At 51.5% G+C, this 20226-nt stretch overlaps 1 protein-coding gene across 1 annotated transcript; it reads right to left on the bottom strand.

Annotated features, from left to right (window-relative positions):
- Nucleotides 1–116: 116 nt before the first annotated feature.
- Nucleotides 117–19777, bottom strand: LOC144949836 (uncharacterized). Its single transcript, XM_078879794.1, has 4 exons — nt 19565–19777; nt 15976–16081; nt 12479–12613; nt 117–8355 (listed from the first exon to the last, which is right to left on the bottom strand). The coding sequence occupies exons 2-4, from the start codon at nt 16079–16081 to the stop codon at nt 6554–6556; spliced, it is 2043 nt and encodes a 680-aa protein (XP_078735920.1). The 5' UTR covers nt 19565–19777; the 3' UTR covers nt 117–6553.
- Between the last annotated feature and the right edge of the window lie 449 nt (nt 19778–20226).

Below are 20226 nucleotides of genomic sequence, written 5' to 3' on the forward strand. Positions count from 1 at the left end.
TCCCAGCTCCCGCCAGCAACTCGGTGCTTAAAATTCGGTCCTGCCACTTTTATTCTCACGATTGGTCTGAAACGTCTCGGCTGTCTTTATTTGGCTCGAGAGTACTCACCGGTGCACCCCCCACCCCAACTCCTCCATCATTTTGTATGCATATGCGTTTATTTTGTAACGACAACAAATACAGGAAAGCACGGCCGCTAACCTATGCAACATCTAAACAACCAGAGTAAACAGGTCAATATAACAACGCGTGTCCCGAGCTGCAATCTAGGAATTTGGAAGGGGGGGGGGGAGAAAGAGAGAGAAAAAGCAATTTATAGGAAGAGATATACACACACAATGGAAACATTTTAACCGGGGCTAGGCGTGTGGGATGAGTGTGTGATCGCGGATGTATGTACACGATGGGGTGAAAGGGTCAAGGCAGTAACAGCGCGTCGTTTCGTCCAATTAACTAATGAACAAGGCCCCCCTCCCCACCCACCACCGTCCTCCCTCCCCATGACAAGAGCCCTTGGGATGTTCAAGAGTGGGAACGATGCCCCACGTCGTCAAACGCGTCGTTCGGGGCGGTTCGCGACCAGCCTCTCAGGCCGCCGGTCTTAAAAAAACGGGAGCGCACGAAAGTCGATTTTCGGCACGGTGCCGTGGGTTTGAGACCGAGGGCCCCACGAATGGAGGATGTTTTGTTAATTTAACTAAACACACACAAAACAATCACTCGCCGTGTACATATCGGTTCGGTTTGGAATCGGATAAAAGTGGCTCTCTTTTTTTTTATCCTGGAAGATAAAAGCAAGACCACTCACAATGACAAGCGTACATCACACAATGAGACTCGGACATCATATTAGACAGTCCTAATTGGCATGTCTAGAATAAAAAGAAACTAATTAATCAAATTGTGTTGACTATATATTAGTGGCTGCAAGGGTTGCGATTCGAATCGTGCATTTTATATATATATATTTTTTACAATGGCAGAGCGTTTGAATTGGATGACGGCTGTCGTGTTCGCTTGAATTCGTGTGCGTGCATGTAGTTTCGTCTTCTTAGTGTCGCGGAGTCAAATGTAGTGTCGCGCTCCTTGTGTAAGACATCACACGCTAGAAACAAGGGTTGGTTTGATCACACACAGAGCACAGATTTGTGAAACTCGCGAGGTGACGACGGAACATCAGGTTTAGGTGTATCCTAATCATATAATGCAGACCGCTATTGTTGCCGCAGCGAAAACGCGCAATTTGATACGTGTCACAGATATGAGCGAATGTATCCTCCCTTTGGTTCTTTCGGTAAAGTCACATAGGTATAAAATAACACAAGCGTCCGTCATCAGGAGGGAAAGCAGTCGGCCTCAGCAGCAGATCATGCTTTCCCACCTGATGACGGACGCTTGTGCTGTGCCCGAAACGTCGCGATTTATTTTATTTTATACCTACGTGCCTTTACCGAAATAAACAAAGAGTATGGATTCCTGCAGTCACGAAAGCTTCAAATCAAGAATGAGCGAATGTCGCCCCGATGCGCAGAGTCAAATGCGCAGCGTCACTCGCACGCCAGGTGAACGGAGCGCCTCTTGAAAGCCGACGTCCATTGAACGTGGCGGCGGGATGACGAGGGCGTTCCAGACGGCTGAGAGGGCTACGGTGGCTAGGAGATGTTAACTGCCTCGCCTGGTATACAGGAGTTCATGGGTTCGCTGTATATTTGGAGTCTGTCTCTCTCTCTCTCTACCCGTTGTGGTCGCGTGGATTTTTTTCCGGGTCCTCCGGTTTTTTTTCCTCCCTCCACGTTTATAATCAACATCACCGCGCGCTTTGGAGTATTTGGCTGCTGCGACAAATGTCCAAGTGATGCCGGATGAGCCACTTCGCTGAGACACCATTTGTGTCCAGGTAGCTTCTGAAGAAAAAAAATAGCTATACAGCAGCTCAGTTGGGGCCTTAACCTGGAATTTTCTTTTTTAAACGGTTGAGTTTTTTAGTTTACAATGCCTAAGCAGCGACCACATGCCTGGCTCCTGGGTGTACGAGAGGAGGTTGCGCGTCGCGGTGATGCCGATGCTGCTCGTGCCGAGAGTTCTAACCATGAGTCATTATGCAAAGGAGGGGGGGGGGGGTCTCCAATCCCCGGGCCGCAGACCCGTACCGGTCCGTGGCCTGTCAGGAACCGGGCCGCACAACAGGAGGTGAGAGCGTTGAGTCCGCGCGTGGCCCGCCCCCATTATTTTATTGACAACTTCCATCCGCGCCTCTTTCCCGCACTGCGCACTCGTCTCAGTCGTGGTTTTGGTAAGCCCACAAGCTCTAACCCTTAGCCAAAATGAGTACAAAAAACAAACGTCGCTGGAGAGCTTCTTTGAAAAGAGGGAAAGACCCAATGATTAACCCATCCCCCCCCCCCGGTCCGTGAAAAAAGATTGCCTTCCACGAAACCGGTCCCTGGTGCCAAAAAGGTTGGGGACCGCTGAGTTAGACAACTAACTCGGCAGACGACCGAGAACAAGGAGACGGTGGGCACAGGCCAGCCAGGCGATCTTTGGAGGCCCACACACCCCACCCACCACCACCGTGGTGGCGATGGCAGAGGATCCAGCGCAAGGGACTGCAAGTGGCAAGGGAGGCGAAGGAACCGAGCCGAGGACGAAGGGCGTCTAAGGGGTTAACGCGACTGAGCGAGGTGATTTTCGTGGATGTTGCGAAGGGGGGGGGGGGGGGTGTGTAGCGGGTTGCTCGATGGAGATGGGACAAGGACGGAGTCAACGAGTGTCGAGGGGGACACCACGGGGGAGATTTTGGAGTGGACGCAAACGACGGGGGGGGGGGGGGGGGTCCCGGGCAACCCCCCCTTAGGGCAGTCGGTTGCGACAAGGTGGTTTTTCTGTGTGTCGTGACGCCAACTCCCCGGTCGTCATCCTCGCTACCGGCGGCGACGGCTTTCGGCTGGCCGTCTGAAACGCCGCTCTTCCTTCCGATAAAAGGAAGCCACTGGAATAATGCTGCGCTTTTAAAGCATCGTCATCACCATCAACTCAATTCTTTAGAACGGCTTCTCGTCGTTGCGTTTAGTTTGCCGTCCTTACCGCCGCACACCTCCGATTAGCGCGGTTGCCTACGTACTGTGCGAAAGAAGTTCACAAATACTACCCCTAATCACTACCCCCAACCACTCCATCTCTCCAAAGGGTCACCATTCCCTCCGCCGCCAGCGCCTTTTAAAATAACCACACTCTTTATCTCAACGACGATCGCGCGACGTACCATTTGTTTTGTTTAAACGATTGCTCATAAAGCAAAGGCGCCATATATACACGTGTAGATACGATGAGAGTGGAGATGGCGTTTGGCACCAGGTGACGAATAAGGGGAAATGCGTAGACGGCCGAAAATCAGGGGGATGGTGGCGTGGAGGGGGGGGGGGGCTCAGGACGTGACCCCCCACCCCTCTCCCCTCGAGAAACTCCGCGAATGAAGAAACTCCGCGAATAAAGGAACTTCGCCACATTCACCCCATCAGACACGCTTCGGCGGCCGTCTGGAACGCTCTTCATTCCGACAAGAGAGAGCCACTGGGAGCTGTGCAATTTTAAATAATTTGAATTAGCAAAACTTCTTATTTCTTAATAACTACTACACTTGTTATTCTTGGTTCTTTCGGTAAAGTCGCGTAGATGCTGATCTACGCGACTTTTACCGAACGAACCAAGAATATGAATTCCTGCAGTCACGAAAGTTTTAAGTCAAAACTCCACTTGTTGTTGCGTTTAGCTTGTCGTCCCCCACCCCCCCCCCCAGAGAAGTTCAACATACATAACGTACGTACAAACTCCCCTGTTGTGCGTGATTTTTCTCTGGGTATTCCGGCAGCCGGACATTGAACCTGGGCACCCGAGGCTCAACGCTCGGCCACAGCGAACATCAGCGGCGAACATCGCCCCCCCCCCCGTAACCAGCCCACGCCGGTCCAGCGTGGCGGAGTGCGGCGGCGCAAACTCCGCTGTGCCACGCGTTTTCGCTACGGCGGCGTTCTTCTTCCACTGGAGGAGCACTCTTCGAACGACGCAGTGACACGCCGTCATACCGCAGGGCGCACGCGCTCCGTTGTGACGTGGGACATGCCCGTTGTGACGCGTACCGTTACGACGCGGAACGGCTCGCACCCGTTGTTATAAGCGGCGGTTTCTGAGCGGTCGACGACGACGAACTACTTTCTTGAGCGGTGCGATATGGTCACGCGGAAGGATACAGCGGCGCGCGGGTGGCGGCGCATCCCTCGGTTAATTTGCCCCTTTCGCCATCGGGTGGCGTGGCGTGTGTGGTAGTGACGTCGCATCTCGCCAAACGTCGGTACGCTATTTACGACGGGGACATTCGTTTTCGCCCAAATGCGTTTCATCACTTCGCGCGGCACTTTTCAGCGACGCGTCTACAACTGCTGCCGCTGCTAGCTAGCTAGCGCGCTAAACGAGGGCCTACAGCATTAGTCAAACAAAGCCTTGCGTGTGTGTGTGCGCGTCTCTTTCACAATCAAGAGCAAGACACTCCGCCTTGACGGAGGTAAAGCCAAACGATCATTCAAACAAACATCGTCCAGTCACCGGACGTTGTCAACAACAACCGCCATTCTCCCCTAAGTGGCGGTGCCGTCACCACGGCGCTTGCGCCAGGCTAGGTGCACGCCACGGCCACGTGAAGTGTCGGGATGCCCCGCCGGCAGGAGGTCACGGGGCAGACCAAGCAGGTGCCATGGGTCGACTGACTGACGACTGGCTGATGCACCACCTGTGCCCCCCGACTGTGCCAACTTGGTCAACCCGCACACACAACAGAAAGCCCTCCACCCCCGTCAGTGCGCCGTCGGTGATGTGGACTCCACTGCCCCCTGCTGGCCAAGCACCGGACGGCCACACGCAGCTGAGGCCGTAGATAACAACAACAAAAACGATTTGAAGAGTCGAGGGTGGCCGCCCCATGTCAAGCACTTACGACAGGGGTCGAATAAATAAAGAAACACAACACCCCCGCTCGGATTCGGCTGGCGCAAACGCGACTTAAGCAACAAACGGCCGTTAAGAACGACAAAACGCAGCGACGAGACCACCCTGACCACCTCCGACGGGCACGACTCTATAAACGGCAATAACAAAAAAAACCGCGCAAACCGAACAACTTGAAGATGATGCGCAAACGAATAAAAGATATACATCTCTGGCGTGCGACTATCGTCACCCAGAGCAGAGCACCTCGATGCCCGATTCACAAACACGGAGGAGGAGGTGTCATCATCGCAACGGCGATGATTGATTGCTCCAGACGCAACCGTCCGGTTTCATTGACCACCTCGATGTGAAATTATCGTTGTCGCCGCTCGACACAAGAGCGGTGTGGTTAAAGTGTGGTTCCCCTCCGGTACCACCAGAGGTACCCCCGGTACCACCAGAGGTACCCCGACAGTCCTCCGGCTGGACCCCGCGGTGGTTGCGATGCAAACGCAGGTTGCTCCGCAAATAAACACCTTTTGTCATGGACGTTAATGAACATCTTAGCTCGTGATATTTAATAACAAAAAAGTATTAAGTTCGGCAAACTACCCCTGATCAAACTACCCTACCCCTAAGATCTAAATGCTCCCCCCCCCCTCCCCAAATTGCTGCATTCAAGTTGTTTCTTTTTAAGTTCCGCTAATATGAATCATTTTGTATGACCGGTACAGGGACTCTTCTACTTACGTACATTCGACGAACTTTCAGAGACACGAACAAATCCGGTCTGTACGACTAGTTGCCTGTTCGGATGGCGGTGGTTGTTCGGTGTCATTACCCAGCATTCCCATTCATTACCCAGCATTCCCATTCATTACCCAGCATTTCTGCCTGGGACGCCGCCATCGTCTGTTGCTGTTGCGTTGTCGCTGTGCGCTTCACTCCGACGTTCTCTCTGCTCTTTCACGAACATCATTGACCCACCATCGCGTCGCAGGAGCAAAGGTGAAAGTGTTGAGGGTGGTCGTAAGAAAAGCCGGTGGCATCTACATCTACAGGAGATTATACAACTTTTAAAGCCATTCCCCGTGTTTAGTGTCCGTGCCGTACAACACGGTTGTAATCGGCAGGGCGTAAAGTTGGACTTACGAACAAATCGACTTACGAACAGTACCTCTGGAACCTAACTCGTTCGTAAGTGGAGGAGTCCCTGTATTTAGAGAGAGATAAGTGAATGCGTTTCGTCGGCAGGGATGGATAATGGAGGGGGGGGTTGGTCTGGGCGTTCCGCAGAAATGTTTGCATCGGCCGAGCGGTTTCGCGGGCCAAACAAAAGTTATTTTGAGAAACGCCACTCCAGAACAACAACATCGGTTATACAAATAAGAAGATTAACGACTATATACAATCGGGGATGTAACAATTCAGGATATTAAATCAATTTTAACTCGTCGGACACCTGCATCGAATCCTCGCTTCGAATCCCGAAGGGGGAAAACCCGTTGCGGATCAACGGTTTTCCCCACCGGAGCACGGCGGTCATAAATCCCGCACCTGCCGATGACAATTTCACATGAAGCCCTTCCCGCAATCTTGGGGCATGTGCGGCTTCTCTCCGATGTGCGTTCTGTAATGCATCTCCAAGTCGTAGCCTTGCGTGAACCTCTTCCCGCACTCAACGCACATGTACGGCCGCTCGATCGTGTGCGTTCTGGCGTGGGTCTCCAGGGTGGAGCGCTGGGAGAAGCCCTTGCCGCACTCCCTGCACTGGTGCGGCTTCTCACCCGTGTGCGTCCTCGAGTGCATCTCCAGGTTGTAGCGCTGCGTGAACTTCTTACCGCAGTCGACGCACATGTACGGCTTCTCGCCCGTGTGCGTGCGCGCGTGCGTGTCCAGGGTGGAGCGCTGGGAGAAGCCCTTGCCGCACTCCTTGCACACGTGCGGCTTCTCGCCAGTGTGCGTTCTGGAGTGCATCTCCAGGTTGTAGCGCTGCGCGAAGCGTTTGCCGCACTCCACGCACATGTACGGCTTCTCGCCCGTGTGCGTCCGCGAGTGCGTGTCCAGGGTGGAGCGCTGGGAGAAGCCCTTGCCGCACTCCACGCACATGTACGGACGCTCGCCCGTGTGCGTGCGGGAGTGCATCTTCAGGTTGTAGCGCTGCGTGAAGCGCTTGCCGCACTCCTCGCACATGTACGGACGCTCGCCCGTGTGCGTGCGGGAGTGCGTCTCCAGCGTGGAGCGCTTCGAGAACATCTTGCCGCACTCCTTGCAGATGTGCGTCTTCTCGCCGGTGTGCGTCTTCGAGTGCTTGTTCAAGTCGGTGCTCGCCGTGAAGCCCTTGCCGCACTCGGTGCACATGTGCGGCTTCTCGCCCGTGTGCGTGCGGCAGTGCATCTCCAGGTTGAAGCGCTTGGTGAACCTCTTGCCGCACTCGACGCACATGTACGGCTTCTCGCCCGTGTGCGTGCGCGCGTGCATGTTCAGGGCGCAGCGCTGTATGAACGCCTTGCCGCACTCCTTGCACACGTGCGGCTTCTCGCCCGTGTGCGTCCTCGAGTGCTTCTTGAGCGTGGAGCAGTGGGAAAAACCCCGGCCGCACTCCTGGCACACGTACGGCCTCTCTCCCGTGTGGGTGCGCGCGTGCATCTCCAGGCTGGAGCGCTGCGCGAACGCCTTCCCGCACTCGGCGCACGTGTGCGGCTTCTCGACCGCGTGCTTCCTCGAGTGCTTCTCCAGGTGGAAGTGGTGGGCGAACGCTTTGCCGCACTCCCCGCACACGTGCGGGCTCTCATCGTCCAGGTGCTTGCCCGCGTGCTTCTCCAGGGTGGAGCGCTTCGAGAATTTCCGGCCGCACTCCTGGCACACGTACGGCTTCTCGCCCGTGTGCGTGCGCGCGTGCGCCTCCAGGTTGGAGCGCTGCGCGAAGCCCTTGCCGCACTCCTCGCACACGAACGGCTTCTCGCCCGTGTGCGTGCGAGAGTGCCTCTTCAGGTGGAAGAGCTGCGCGAAGCGCTTGCCGCAGACCCCGCACCCGTGACGCTTCTCGCCGGGGGCGCTCGCCGTCTCTTCGTCGCCCGCCGACGTGCCGACGGGCGGCAGGGGCGGCAGGAGCGGCGGGAGCGGCAGGGACGGCAGGGGCGGTAGGGGCGGCGGGGGCCCCGTGTCCGCGCGGGTCGCGCCCGGCCGCGGCCTCTCGTCGGCTCGTCTCTTGCGGCCGGCGTACGACGACACGGCGCCGAGTTTCTTGCCGCACTGGGCGCAGCCGCGCGGCGACTGGCCTGGTCTTTTCGGCCCGTCCGCCTTCGTTCGCATTCGCCCGCCAAAGTCCTTGCGGCACTCCACGCAAAGCGGCCCCATCGAGCCGCCTTCACCTGCCGCGCACAACGTAGCAAATTAGAAAACGAGACGGAAGAGCGTCGGGCTCAAGGTTCAATTATGGGAAACCCTAGCCACGTAAGATTTCAGGATTTGGGAGTTTCGCATATTTCTGAGTTACTACTTAACTAGATATTTTTATTTTACCTGGTAAGGCCCACTGAGCTATGTAGCTCCATTTCAGGCCTGGCTATTACAAATGACAACAGTAAAGTCACGTAGAAGGGAAATAATAAAAATAAAATATAATAAAATAATTCTCACGACGTTTCGGCTACAACGCAAGCAGCCATCCTCAGGTGAAGAATGAGGACGGCTGCTTGCGTTGTAGGCGAAACGTCGTGAGAATTATTTTATAATGTTTTGTTTTTATTATTTTATTATTTCCCTTCTACGTGACTTTACCGAAAGAACCAAGAAGATGAATCCCTGCAGTCACGAAAGCTTTAAATCGAAATGACAACAACTCAACCAAGTGGCTTATCATCAACACGTGGCAATGTATAGCAGCGGACAGACACACTCAATGCGTGACGTTGATTCTAAATATGGAGGGGAAAATCCACGAGGCCAAGGGGCGAGAGAGAGACCCGCGAACTCAAAAATATACAGCAGGCGTCAAAGAGAGTCGGGATCGAACCCACAACCTCTCCTACATACCAGGTGAGAAAGATAACATCTTCTTTGATTTATTCGGTCAAGCCACGTAGGTAGAAAAAAATAATAGATCACGACGTTTCGATCGCCACACAAGCAATCGTCTTCAGGTGGGAGAGAGCTCGAAATGTCGTGATCTATTATTTTTTCTAACTACATGACTTTACCGTAAGAACCAAAGAGTATGGATTCCTGCAGTCACGAAAGCTTCAAATCCAGAAAGGTAACATCTCCCAGCCACCGCGGCGTTCCAATTCACAATTTGCGACCCGCCGGTTTCCGGTAATCGCGAGTTGTAGTACGTAGTGCCGTGACCACCGATACCGGGGGAGGTGCGTGCACAGAATGTTGCTACTACATTTGAAACCGTCTGCCAAGATGAGGCACACATTCCTCTAGGCTGCCCGCTGTGTCCTCAGTCTCGCAGTGAACCCCCGCTCTGAACTCGCTACCTGTGCATTTTTATTAAATCCTTTATATTAAGTTCACTTGCTTGCTTGCTTGCGTGCTTACGACCGTGCAAATCTTTCGGTCGTTTTTTAACCCACTTCTCGTGATCCAATCGAGCTGACATTTTGCACACAGACTCGTTGTGCGTGACAATGCATTTTCGTGAAATTTATTTTCCAAAATTTTCAACATTTTAGGAAATTTTTTTTATATTTAATTACCAATTGCTTAATGGTGGCAGGCAATCATCTGACCCATAGGTGGCAGCCATCTCAAGCCAGAGGACGAGAGGACTCTAGCCGCCCGTTTCAAAGACCAATGTGGGCTGGCACGCATATAAAGGATTTATAGTGAAAAACTTTGTTTTTACGGGTTAATTTTTTACTCCATACCGTGCGTACTCACAGTCGTGTTGGTATAAACGAGTCGACGGTGATTTCCATTATTTAAAAAGAACGCGAATGCAAATTGGGGAAAGCGTTTGGGGCTAGCGCTATACCCCACCCCCAGTGCTAAGGTGATAACGAACTGCACGGTGTCGTCGTCAAATCATCATCATCATCATCGCCTTTACAATGTATTATTTATTGTAGTCATTGTTATTAAACAATTACCATTTGGCAACAATTATCCCCGGGTTTGTGACTTCACTCCGGTATTTTCTCTTATAATCAACACCGCCCACTACCTAGCGCAGGGATCGGCCAACCTTTCGAAGACAAAGAAGGGCCATTTGTTGTTGTTGCCCTATTTGTTTTTGAAAATAGGTTTTCCCCTTTTTCCTGGAAACAAAACACCAAACTGAAACCTTTTACAAGGAATCATGTCTTGCATTAACCACAATACTTGTGGTCAGAATGCAAACAAAAAACGTAACTGGTAATATGATGCATCGTCTTTGAAACGGATTGGTCCACACCAGAGACAGCTTTCTTTTGAGCCTAGTCTCAAAACGGTGTTAGACCAGAGGACGCCAAATGCTGTTTTTGTCTATGACCAAAACATTGTTTGGAGAGAGAGCCGCATAACACACACAAGCTGAGGAGCAACTTTGTATACCTACACAGACACAGCGGCGGGTATACAGCAGACGACAACAACAACACTCCATTCTCTGAGTGGCCAGTCTCGTTACTGCGTCACCACGGCACCTGCACAAGCTCTTAAAGGCTAAATTTCGATTTAAAGCTTTCGTGACTGCAGGGATTCATCTTCTTGGTTCTTTCGGTAAAGTCACGTAGAAGGGAAATAATAAAAATAAACAGGTCTGTCGGAAAGACAGACCTGTTCTTCACCTGAGGACGGCTGCTTGCGTTGTGGCCGAAACGTCGTGAGAATTATTTAATGATGTTTTATTTTTATTATTTCATTATTTCCCTTCTACGTGACTTTACCGAAAGAACCAAGAAGACTCTTAAAGGCTATTTTATATTTATTAGAAGGCCTATTATTCACCCTTCCTTGATTTTAACATCGTAGATGCTTTGCATTTTTTTTTTGTAACAACATTCGGATTTAAAAAATCATAATCGACAATAGGCGATGGAATAAACTTAATAAAAGTAAAATCAAAATAAAATAAAAATCCCGACGTTTCGGAGGCAACACAAGCTTCCGTCTTCAGGTGGAACCGTCACAGCACGATTGCTGTATCAAGTGCGGCATCTCTTTAGGAAGGCCAGCGTCTCGAGAAGCTGTGACTTCTTGTCTCGTTGTCTGTTAAAAACTCTAACAAATAGGTGGAATTTCGCGATTTTTATTTTTATTTTATTAATTTTAATTTTTTACCTACGTGACTTTACCGAAAAAACCTAAGAATATGAATAGGAATAAACTTGCGTCTATTTTCAGTAGTTTTCTGACCCCCGCCCGCCTTCATTATTCTTTAACAACACGGGGGCTGTGACCGTTACGTTGTCGTCAACAAAGACATTCCCCAGTGACCCCCATAATTCAACCTGCCACATCACGTTTTAAGATGCAAGGGGTTTTTAAACACCCCCCAAGCCGTCGGTTTCCCCCACCCCTTTCACGAGCGCCTGCACGACACAGCGTCCGGACGTCATGTGGCCTAGTCCCGCACATGCTCGTCGCTGGCCGTGGTCTATCCGCTGCTGGATGAAAGCCTCGCCTGTCTTGGACGTGGCCTGACGCGCACGTGCGCGGAGCGAGGTTCAATCCCCGTGTCAATATTTTGCACGATTGATTTCACCGGAGGTGGTGGCTGAGTCGGGCGGAGGAGGGTTTTAGACACTTATTTTTTTGACACAACACGACCAAACCCAAAATTACAATTCACAACGTGAAATCTACCCTCTGTTTCATGTAATTACAAAAGTGCACTTTTCATCTTTTAAACCATTTTAGCGTTTTGTCTACTGCTCTCTCATTTTGTTCAACTCTTTTCTCAGAAGCGACCTGGCCTTCAAAAAGTTATAGCTCAACAAAGCGGCTTATCGTCATCATCATCGTGCAAATTTATAGCTGCAGAGTGCACAATTATAATCACAGGTAAGTCTACATCCGGCTACGCAGTGCAAAGTATATTAAAGGTAAGCGAATCACGAAAAAATATATATGAATAAAACTCAACTATCCATATTTTTACCAGGTAAGACCCAAAGTATAGGAAAGGTAAGCTAATAATAAAAAAAATACATACAAATATAACTTTTTCTTTTTACCAGATAAGACCTGCTGAGCTACTGTCATCTGTGATGGTGACCCTGGCCATCACAGATGACAAGCTCAACAAAGCGGCTTATCATCATCACCACTTGGAAATTCATAGCGGAAGCCAAACACCTCTTAAAACGCGTGACATCGATTCTAAACGTGGAGGGGGGGGGGGGTGAAAAAAAACCCGGAGAGAAACGCAACCTGGGCGGCATATTACAAAACGATGCATCTGCCAGGGTCGGTATCGAGCCCACGACATCCTGCGTACCAGGGCGAGGGACGGAGCGAACGCCTCGCCGCGTATTCTCCGCGGCACGACGGGGGCGGACTCACCTTGTCCGACGATCCTCGGCGACAACTCCGCGTCGATGAAGCTGCGATCCCTGGCGGCGAGGAATCCGTGAGAACTTCCCGCCGCCTCCGGCCTCACCCTGGCTCCCTCGGCTTTAATCATCGTCAAATCCTGCGCTGTAATTTGTGTGCGTGTGTGTGTAAAGTAAAAACAAAAAACATTTAAGCACAATCGTTATACGATAAATGGGAGGTCTAATACGGGGGGGGTCAGGGGATCGGCAATCCAACCAGCAAGAAGAAGAGCCATTTTTTTCCGTCATTCGGTACGATAAAAAGGGTGGACCGCGACGGAATCAACGATTTTTACCGATACTAAAGAATCAGCTGAAAGGTGGGGGTGGCGGGGTGGGGGGGGGGGCGTGTAAGATCGTTACTTTGATCCACGGATCGATTGGCGACGAATCGACACGGCGGTTAAAACGCGTAAACCACGACCAGCCCCGTATTTTTAAATCCTTTATATTAAGTTCGCTTGCTTGCTTGCGCGCTTACGACCGTGCAAATCTTTCGGTCGTTTTTTAACCCACTTCCCCTGATCCAATCGAGCTGACATTTTGCACACAGACTCGTTGTGTGTGACAATTTATTTTCGTGAATTTTTTTTCTCCAAAATGTTACACTTTTTAGGAAAAAATAAATTATATTTAATTACCAATTGCTTAATGGTGGCAGGCAATCATCTGACCCATAGGTGGCAGCCATCTCAAGCCAGAGGACGAGAGGACTCTAGCCGCCACGCATATAAAGGATTTTTTGTGAAAAACTTTGTTTTTATGGGTTAATTTTTTTTTACGTTTGTTTATGGACAGATCGTCAATTATCCAAGCAGGGGTGGGGGCACCGGATTTTCAAAAACGCCCGATAATCGCTAAATCGTCACGATTTAAAATTGCTGCACATTCTTGCATGACATTGTTGAAGGTGTGTGTGTGTATATGTGGTTGTTTTGAATGTTTTCAATTTGTAGACCGTGTGAAATTCGCATAAACATACAAATAGACAAATAATAAAGATCCTACTTTAAAAAGTGACTATTTACTGTACCGTACTTACCACTCCAATCTCGAAGACTCTGCATATCACGGGGTGATGTATATATACGTGCGGCATTTTCATTGTCTAAGTTGTTGTACGTCGTGTTTAATGTAACACTGAAATCAAGCGTAGCTACTTGTTTTGTGATGCTACACGGTGCCGATCGCTGGACTGGTTACAGCCTTTGGAGCGGATTTGCCGGATCGTACCGGGACCGCAGCCGTATAATGTTAGAAGCCGGATAATCGATGGTCAACTGTATTTCAAGAACTGCAATGCAATGTGAATAACGGTCCTGAGAAAACACTCCTGCGATCGCGTCGAATGAGGATTCCCTGTACCTGGGCTCTGCTCTAAAAACAAAAAAAACAAAGCAGAGCCCTTGTTCTGGCCAAACCTAGATCTAGGCCCGAAGTGAGCTGTTCCTAGGCTAACTATTTAACTAATCATTAAAATACGAAATAGACATCGCAGCGATACACTCCGCTGCTCCTGGCTTGAACATCTGAATGTGAAATGATAGTTGTTGCTCTGCATCTGCATCAGCCATACGACAAGAAGAAAACAATTTTATTTTTTATTTTATCAGGTAAGGCCCCACACTGAGCTGCTGTTTAGTATCTCTTTTTTCAGAAACGACCCTGGCCAATCACAATTATAGCTCAATTAAGTGGCTTTTCATCATCATCATCGTGTGGAAATGTATAGCAAGAGCCAAATACTCTAAACGCATTTTTATACGTGCGGAGAAAGAAAGAAAAAAAACGGAGGACCCGGAGAAAAATCCACACGACTATGGAGAGAGAGAAACATGCAAACTCCAAATATACAACAGGCATCAGGGTCGGGATTGAAACCACAACCTCCTGCGAGGTCGTTAACATCTCCACGGGAAGGGAGAGAGAGAGACGCAAACTCCAAATATACAGCAGACAGTGTCAGGGTCGGGATGGAACCCACGACCTCCGGTGTTCCAGGCGAGGAAGTTAACATTAATGTTAACTGGTCGTTAAGATGTTCTGTAAGTTTGCGGCTGTGCTTTCCTGCATTTGTTATCGTTGACATTACAAATAAATGAACACATACATAAAAGGAGGACACCGATGAGACGGGCAAGCCTCACTTGAGACAAATCACGAGGTTCAAGTGGTAAAGATGTAGCCGGTGTGTTAGCTCAACTGTGATGAACTGGTTGCTACGTGTAAGCCAGGTGCGTGTTTTTAAAATTATTATTACGATTCAAGTGAATGCAATGGTGACCAGGGATTGGACCCTGAGGCCCCACGAACCCGGCGACCCGAGTTCGATTCCCACTGACGGCCAACACCCCCAGTGACGATTATCTGAACCTGGTCCCGGGCCTCCCCTAGGTCGACTCAGCCTCAAATGAGTACCCGGTACAGTGTGTAGTAAACATCGCCACTGGGGAGACAAAGGCGGTCGGGCGTGGTGCTGGCCACCCAGCCCCCCCCCGCGTGCCGCGTCCGCCTTGATAGGTGTTCGCGAACAGCACTTGCTCCAAGTCTGGTAAGGCTATATCGGGGGATCTTTGTGTCTGCGGACTTTTGAATGAAAGTTTTTGCCCGTTTCACAATCCCCACCACCTCTCCACGCCATCCTAGTGCTCAGCTGTTGTGGGAGGCTACCCCTCCCCCCTCCCTTCAGAGCACGACGCAGAGTCACTACTTTGTTACAGTAGAATCCCCTCTTAACGACCACCACTGTTCACGACTAATCGCTTGACGATGGGCCTCCATAGAGCACAATGTGTAGTGTATAGTAGTGTCCTGTATAGTAGTGTCCTGTATAGTAGTGTAGTGTATAGTGGTGTAGAGTAGAACCCCTCTTAACAACTACCCATTAACGACTAATCGCTTAACGATGGGCCTCTATAGAGCCCAATGTGTAGTGGTGTATAGTGTAGTGTATAGTAGTGTATAGTGTAGTGTATAGTAGTGTAATGTATAGGAGTGTAGTGCCTCCTTAGAGCCCAGTGTGTTCGCTTAACGACCATTCCGCTGTTAACGACGGGCTGTTGTAGGTAGAGTAAATATTAATGCATCGATTAAGCACGTTCCTTTAAACATTACGTGCTTATGATGTTAGTATGTTTACGTATTAATATCCATCGTTTAAATATTTGAAAGTACGTTCCTTGGGTGAAGAAGGGGGTAACTTTCGTTGCCATCGGAACGAATTAAGCCTTTAACCGCCGTATTTCCTATATACTCGCCGTGCGAACAAAATCGCTCGACGACCTGTTTCGTGGGAACCAATTAGCGTTGTTAAGAGTAGGGGGCTCTGATGTAGTAGTTTTTGTTGTTGTTGTTGTCTATTTAGCCATCGGGTGTCCCTTCCTCCCCCCCCCACCACCACCAACTCCTCGAAAGGTTTCACGGATGGGGACGAGAGGGAGGACCGGGCAGCACCGCCGATCTCACCAGCGTCGTCGTCTTCCGGCCTCTCCATCGAGTTGGGCCACATCCCGAGGCCACCGGTCTCGTCCTTCTCTCGTTTGATGAACGGCAATTGAATGTGCGAAGCCATCTGGCCGGGGAGGGGCGGGGGGGGGGTGAGCGAGCAAGCCAAAAATTAAAAGCGAAAAAAAAATTATACCAATTTCGACATCCGATTCGATGTTCCACACACACACACACACTCGCTCGCTCGGGGTTCTCCCCCCGCTGTCTTATCCGCTCCACGCGGGAACGGCGTGTTGTGCGGCCGAAATTCCGCTTTCTCCCCGAAATTTGCGCTGCCGTGCGGTTTTGAGTTCACGCGGCGTGCGGCTACGCGGTCGGGTGCGGGACCTACAACACCTTGGGCTGTGTGCGCACCGTGTGTGTGTACTACTCGGCAGGTGGCTGTCATACAGAGATACACACAGATAGACAGATACATACAAAGATCCCCTGTATAGGCTTAACAGGCTGTAGGGGCAAGTGCTGTTAGTGAGCACCTACGAAAGCAGAAAAGGCTTACGAGGGGGTGGGTGGCCAGCACCATGCCAGGCCGCCTTATAGATACATACACACACATACACACAGAGATACATAAATACACACACACATATATAGAGATACACAGAGATACACGCAGAGTTATGAAGATCCACAGAGATACAACACTATGTACTGTGTACTACTCGGCAGGCAGCTTTTATACATATACAACAGCTGCCATTGGCAGTGATGTCACCACGGCGCTTGTGCCAGGCTATGTGCGCATTAAGGCCACGTGAAGTGTCGAACGCCCGCTGGCAGGATATCACGGGAAAGACCCCGGTGCCATGGGTCAATTGACTGAGACGACTGGCCGATGCACCACCTGTGCCCCCTACTGTGCCAACTTGCTGTTTTAGCCACCCGGCGCTCCGCTTGTTGTTGTGAGCGTCGCTCCTCCGCCCTCAGTTGTTGTTGGAGGGCGACTGCCTCCAACTGCCCAGCAGCGTCCTTCACGAGCCTCCTCCACAGAGGCCGATCTTGACACCGCTGGTACCAGTCATCGGCAAGCCCACTGAGCTCTACATCCTCTTGTACTACATCACTCCATCTCTACACTAGCCCGTGCCGTGCCCGTTTTGCCCCTTCGATCCGGCTAAACAAAAGCTGTTTAGGCATGTGGTGGCTGGGCATACAGGCTACACGACCCAGCCAATGCAGCCTTGCCTGCCGGAGGAGTTCACCGATGGGACTTTGTCCAGATCTTTCAAGGATTTGTAAGCTTACACAATCCAGCCTGGTTAAACCCAGGATGGATCATAGGTAGGCCAGTCGAAATGTTTCTAACCGGCGAAGGTGTTACATTAGGGGGTTCCACGTTTCACAACCATAGAGAAGGGAGGGCATGACTATGGCCGAGAAGACCTGAAGCTTCGTGTGAAGTGACAGACCAGGTAGCTTCCACAAAGCATTACGCAGCCGATAAGATAATGCCGCTTGAGTGATTCGGAGCGAGACCTCTGCTGTCAAACCGGGGCCGGTCATAAGCAGACTGCCCAGGTATGGGAACCTATCCACTCTCTCCACAACTACTATATCACCAATGGGGAGCTGAAGGGGTGGAGTGTTTGGTGGCACAAAATACCCAGGCAGGTGCTTCGTTTTGGTGGAGCTGATGGTAAGACCCCACCTCTTAGGGGCACACTCCAGGTTCAGCAGCAGCACCAACAACTCCTCCTCTAAGTGAGCATCAATCACCAGATCATGATCATACATAACATGGTTGACAAATAGGGAGCCATCCCTCGACCGCACCTGGGCATCGATGAGCCTCCCATTGTATATGTACCAGATGGAAATTCCTCCGGTACAGCCATGCAAAGCTTCTCAAACTACGCGGTCAAAATAGATGTTAAATAATGTGGGAGCCAGAGGACATCCTTGTCGCACCTCAAGGTGAACAGGGAATGGCTCAGACTCCCGGCCACGTAGTTTTACCCAGGCCTGCTCACCATCATGAAGGTCCTTGATGATTGTGAGCAGAGAGTCAGGGACTCCGAAAGCGCAAAGAACAACCCAGAGCCCAGGCCTTCTGATGGTATCAGAGGCCTTGACCAGGTCACCAAAACAGAGATGTAGATCCTGTTGGAATTCCCTACGCCGGACAGAAAATATGGCATCTGTGCAGGACCGCCCTTTCCTGGTCCTGTATAAATGCCACAGATAAAACAAAGACAAAGGTTCAACGTGTAGCCTGTAACAGCCTATTGGGGGCAAGTGCTGTTAGTAGCGAGTAGCAGCAGCGCCTATGAACACACAAAGACAAAGGTCCCCTGTGTAGCCTTTAACAGACTGCTGGGGCAAGTGCCTCTGAACACACAAAGACAAAGGTCCCCCGTGTAGCCTGTAACAGACTGCTGGGGCAAGTGCCTATGAACACACAAAGACAAAGGTCCCCCGTGTAGCCTGTAACAGACTGCTGGGGCAAGTGCTGTTAGTAGCGAGTAGCAGCAGCAGCGCCTATGAACACACAAAGACAAAGGTCCCCCGTGTAGCCTGTAACAGCCTATAGGGGGCAAGTGCCTATGAACCAAGACAAAGGTCCCCCGTGTAGCCTCTAACAGCCTATTGGGGGCAAGAGCCTATGAACACACAAAGACAAAGGTCCCCCGTGTAGCCTCTAGCAGACTGTAGGGGCAAGTGCCTATGAACAAAGACAAAGGTCCCCCGTGTAGCCTCTAACAGCCTGTAGGGGCAAGTGCCTATGAACACACAAAGACAAAGGTCCCCCGTGTAGCCTCTAACAGCCTATTGGGGGCAAGTGCCTATGAACACACAAAGACAAAGGTCCCCCGTGTAGCCTCTAGCAGACTGTAGGGGCAAGTGCCTATGAACACACAAAGACAAAGCTCCCCCGTGTAGCCTCTAGCAGACTGTAGGGGCAAGTGCCTATGAACACACAAAGACAAAGCTCCCCCGTGTAGCCTCTAACAGCCTATAGGGGGCAAGTGCCTATGAACACACAAAGACAAAGCTCCCCCGTGTAGCATCTAACAGCCTATAGGGGGCAAGTGCCTATGAACACACAAAGACAAAGCTCCCCCGTGTAGCATCTAACAGCCTATAGGGGGCAAGTGCCTATGAACACACAAAGACAAAGCTCCCCCGTGTAGCCTCTAACAGCCTATAGGGGGCAAGTGCCTATGAACACACAAAGACAAAGCTCCCCCGTGTAGCATCTAACAGCCTATAGGGGGCAAGTGCCTATGAACACACAAAGACAAAGGTCACCCGTGTAGCCTGCGGTGGCCGGCACCTCCTGTAACCACAGTGAATGCAGCACGAACGAGACATGGGGAGTGAATCCAACCTCCTGTAACAGCGGAGGGAAGTGTAAATTCACTTCTTTGTGACCACAGTGAGAGTGAATCCGACGCGTCGTATCCACAAACGGAGCACAGTGCGAGCGATCGAACGCGGATCCGACTCTTCGTAAACCACGGCGAGCTCGGTGGGAGCCATCGAATGTTTGTAAACCACAGGGAGGGAGAAGGGAGCAAATCGTGAAGTGATAACGTGAATCAAGAACCTCTCTCCGAGTCGTTTCTTCGCGCCCACAGCCGCCGTAGCCGCCGCTGACTTCTTCCACAAAGGAAGACGATGGATGAGGAGGTGGTGGTGGTATGGAGAGAGGAAGAGGAGGTGGAGGAGGAGAAGGAGGTGGAGAAGGAGGTGGTGATGGAGGCCTGTGGGAAGCCGCGCGCCTTTCAGGGGCCGAGGCGACTCGATGTTCGGTACAAGACGCGCCCGAGGGGACGGCAGCGACTCGGGCGAGAAAAGGGGGCGTGGCCGATGACGTCAGCGGTGACGTCGGCGGGGAGGAGGGGGGGTGGGGGCGGAGCTTGGGTTGTAGATGGGGGACAAGACGACGCGGTTCAGAGAGAGGTTCTAGTGCGGTGGTGGTGGGGGGTGTGTGGGGTGGGGCTGTGTGGGGGGGTGTGGGGGGGGGTGTGGGGGGGGAATTGTGTGGGGGGGGTTGTGTGTGTGGGGGGGTTGTGTGGGGGGGGGTGTGGGTGTGGGGGGGTTGTGTGGAGGGGGGTTGTGGGGGGTGTGGGGGGGGGGGTGTGTGGGGGGGGGTGTGTGGGGGGGGGTGTGTGGGGGGGTTGTGTGTGTGTGGGGGGGGTTGTGTGGGGGGGGGGTGTGTGGGGGGGGGTGTGTGGGGGGGGGTGTGTGGGGGGGTGTGTGGGGGGG

This window comes from Lampetra fluviatilis, chromosome 55 (genome assembly GCF_964198595.1).
Source record: "Lampetra fluviatilis chromosome 55, kcLamFluv1.1, whole genome shotgun sequence".
Classification (NCBI taxonomy): Eukaryota; Metazoa; Chordata; class Hyperoartia; order Petromyzontiformes; family Petromyzontidae; genus Lampetra; species Lampetra fluviatilis.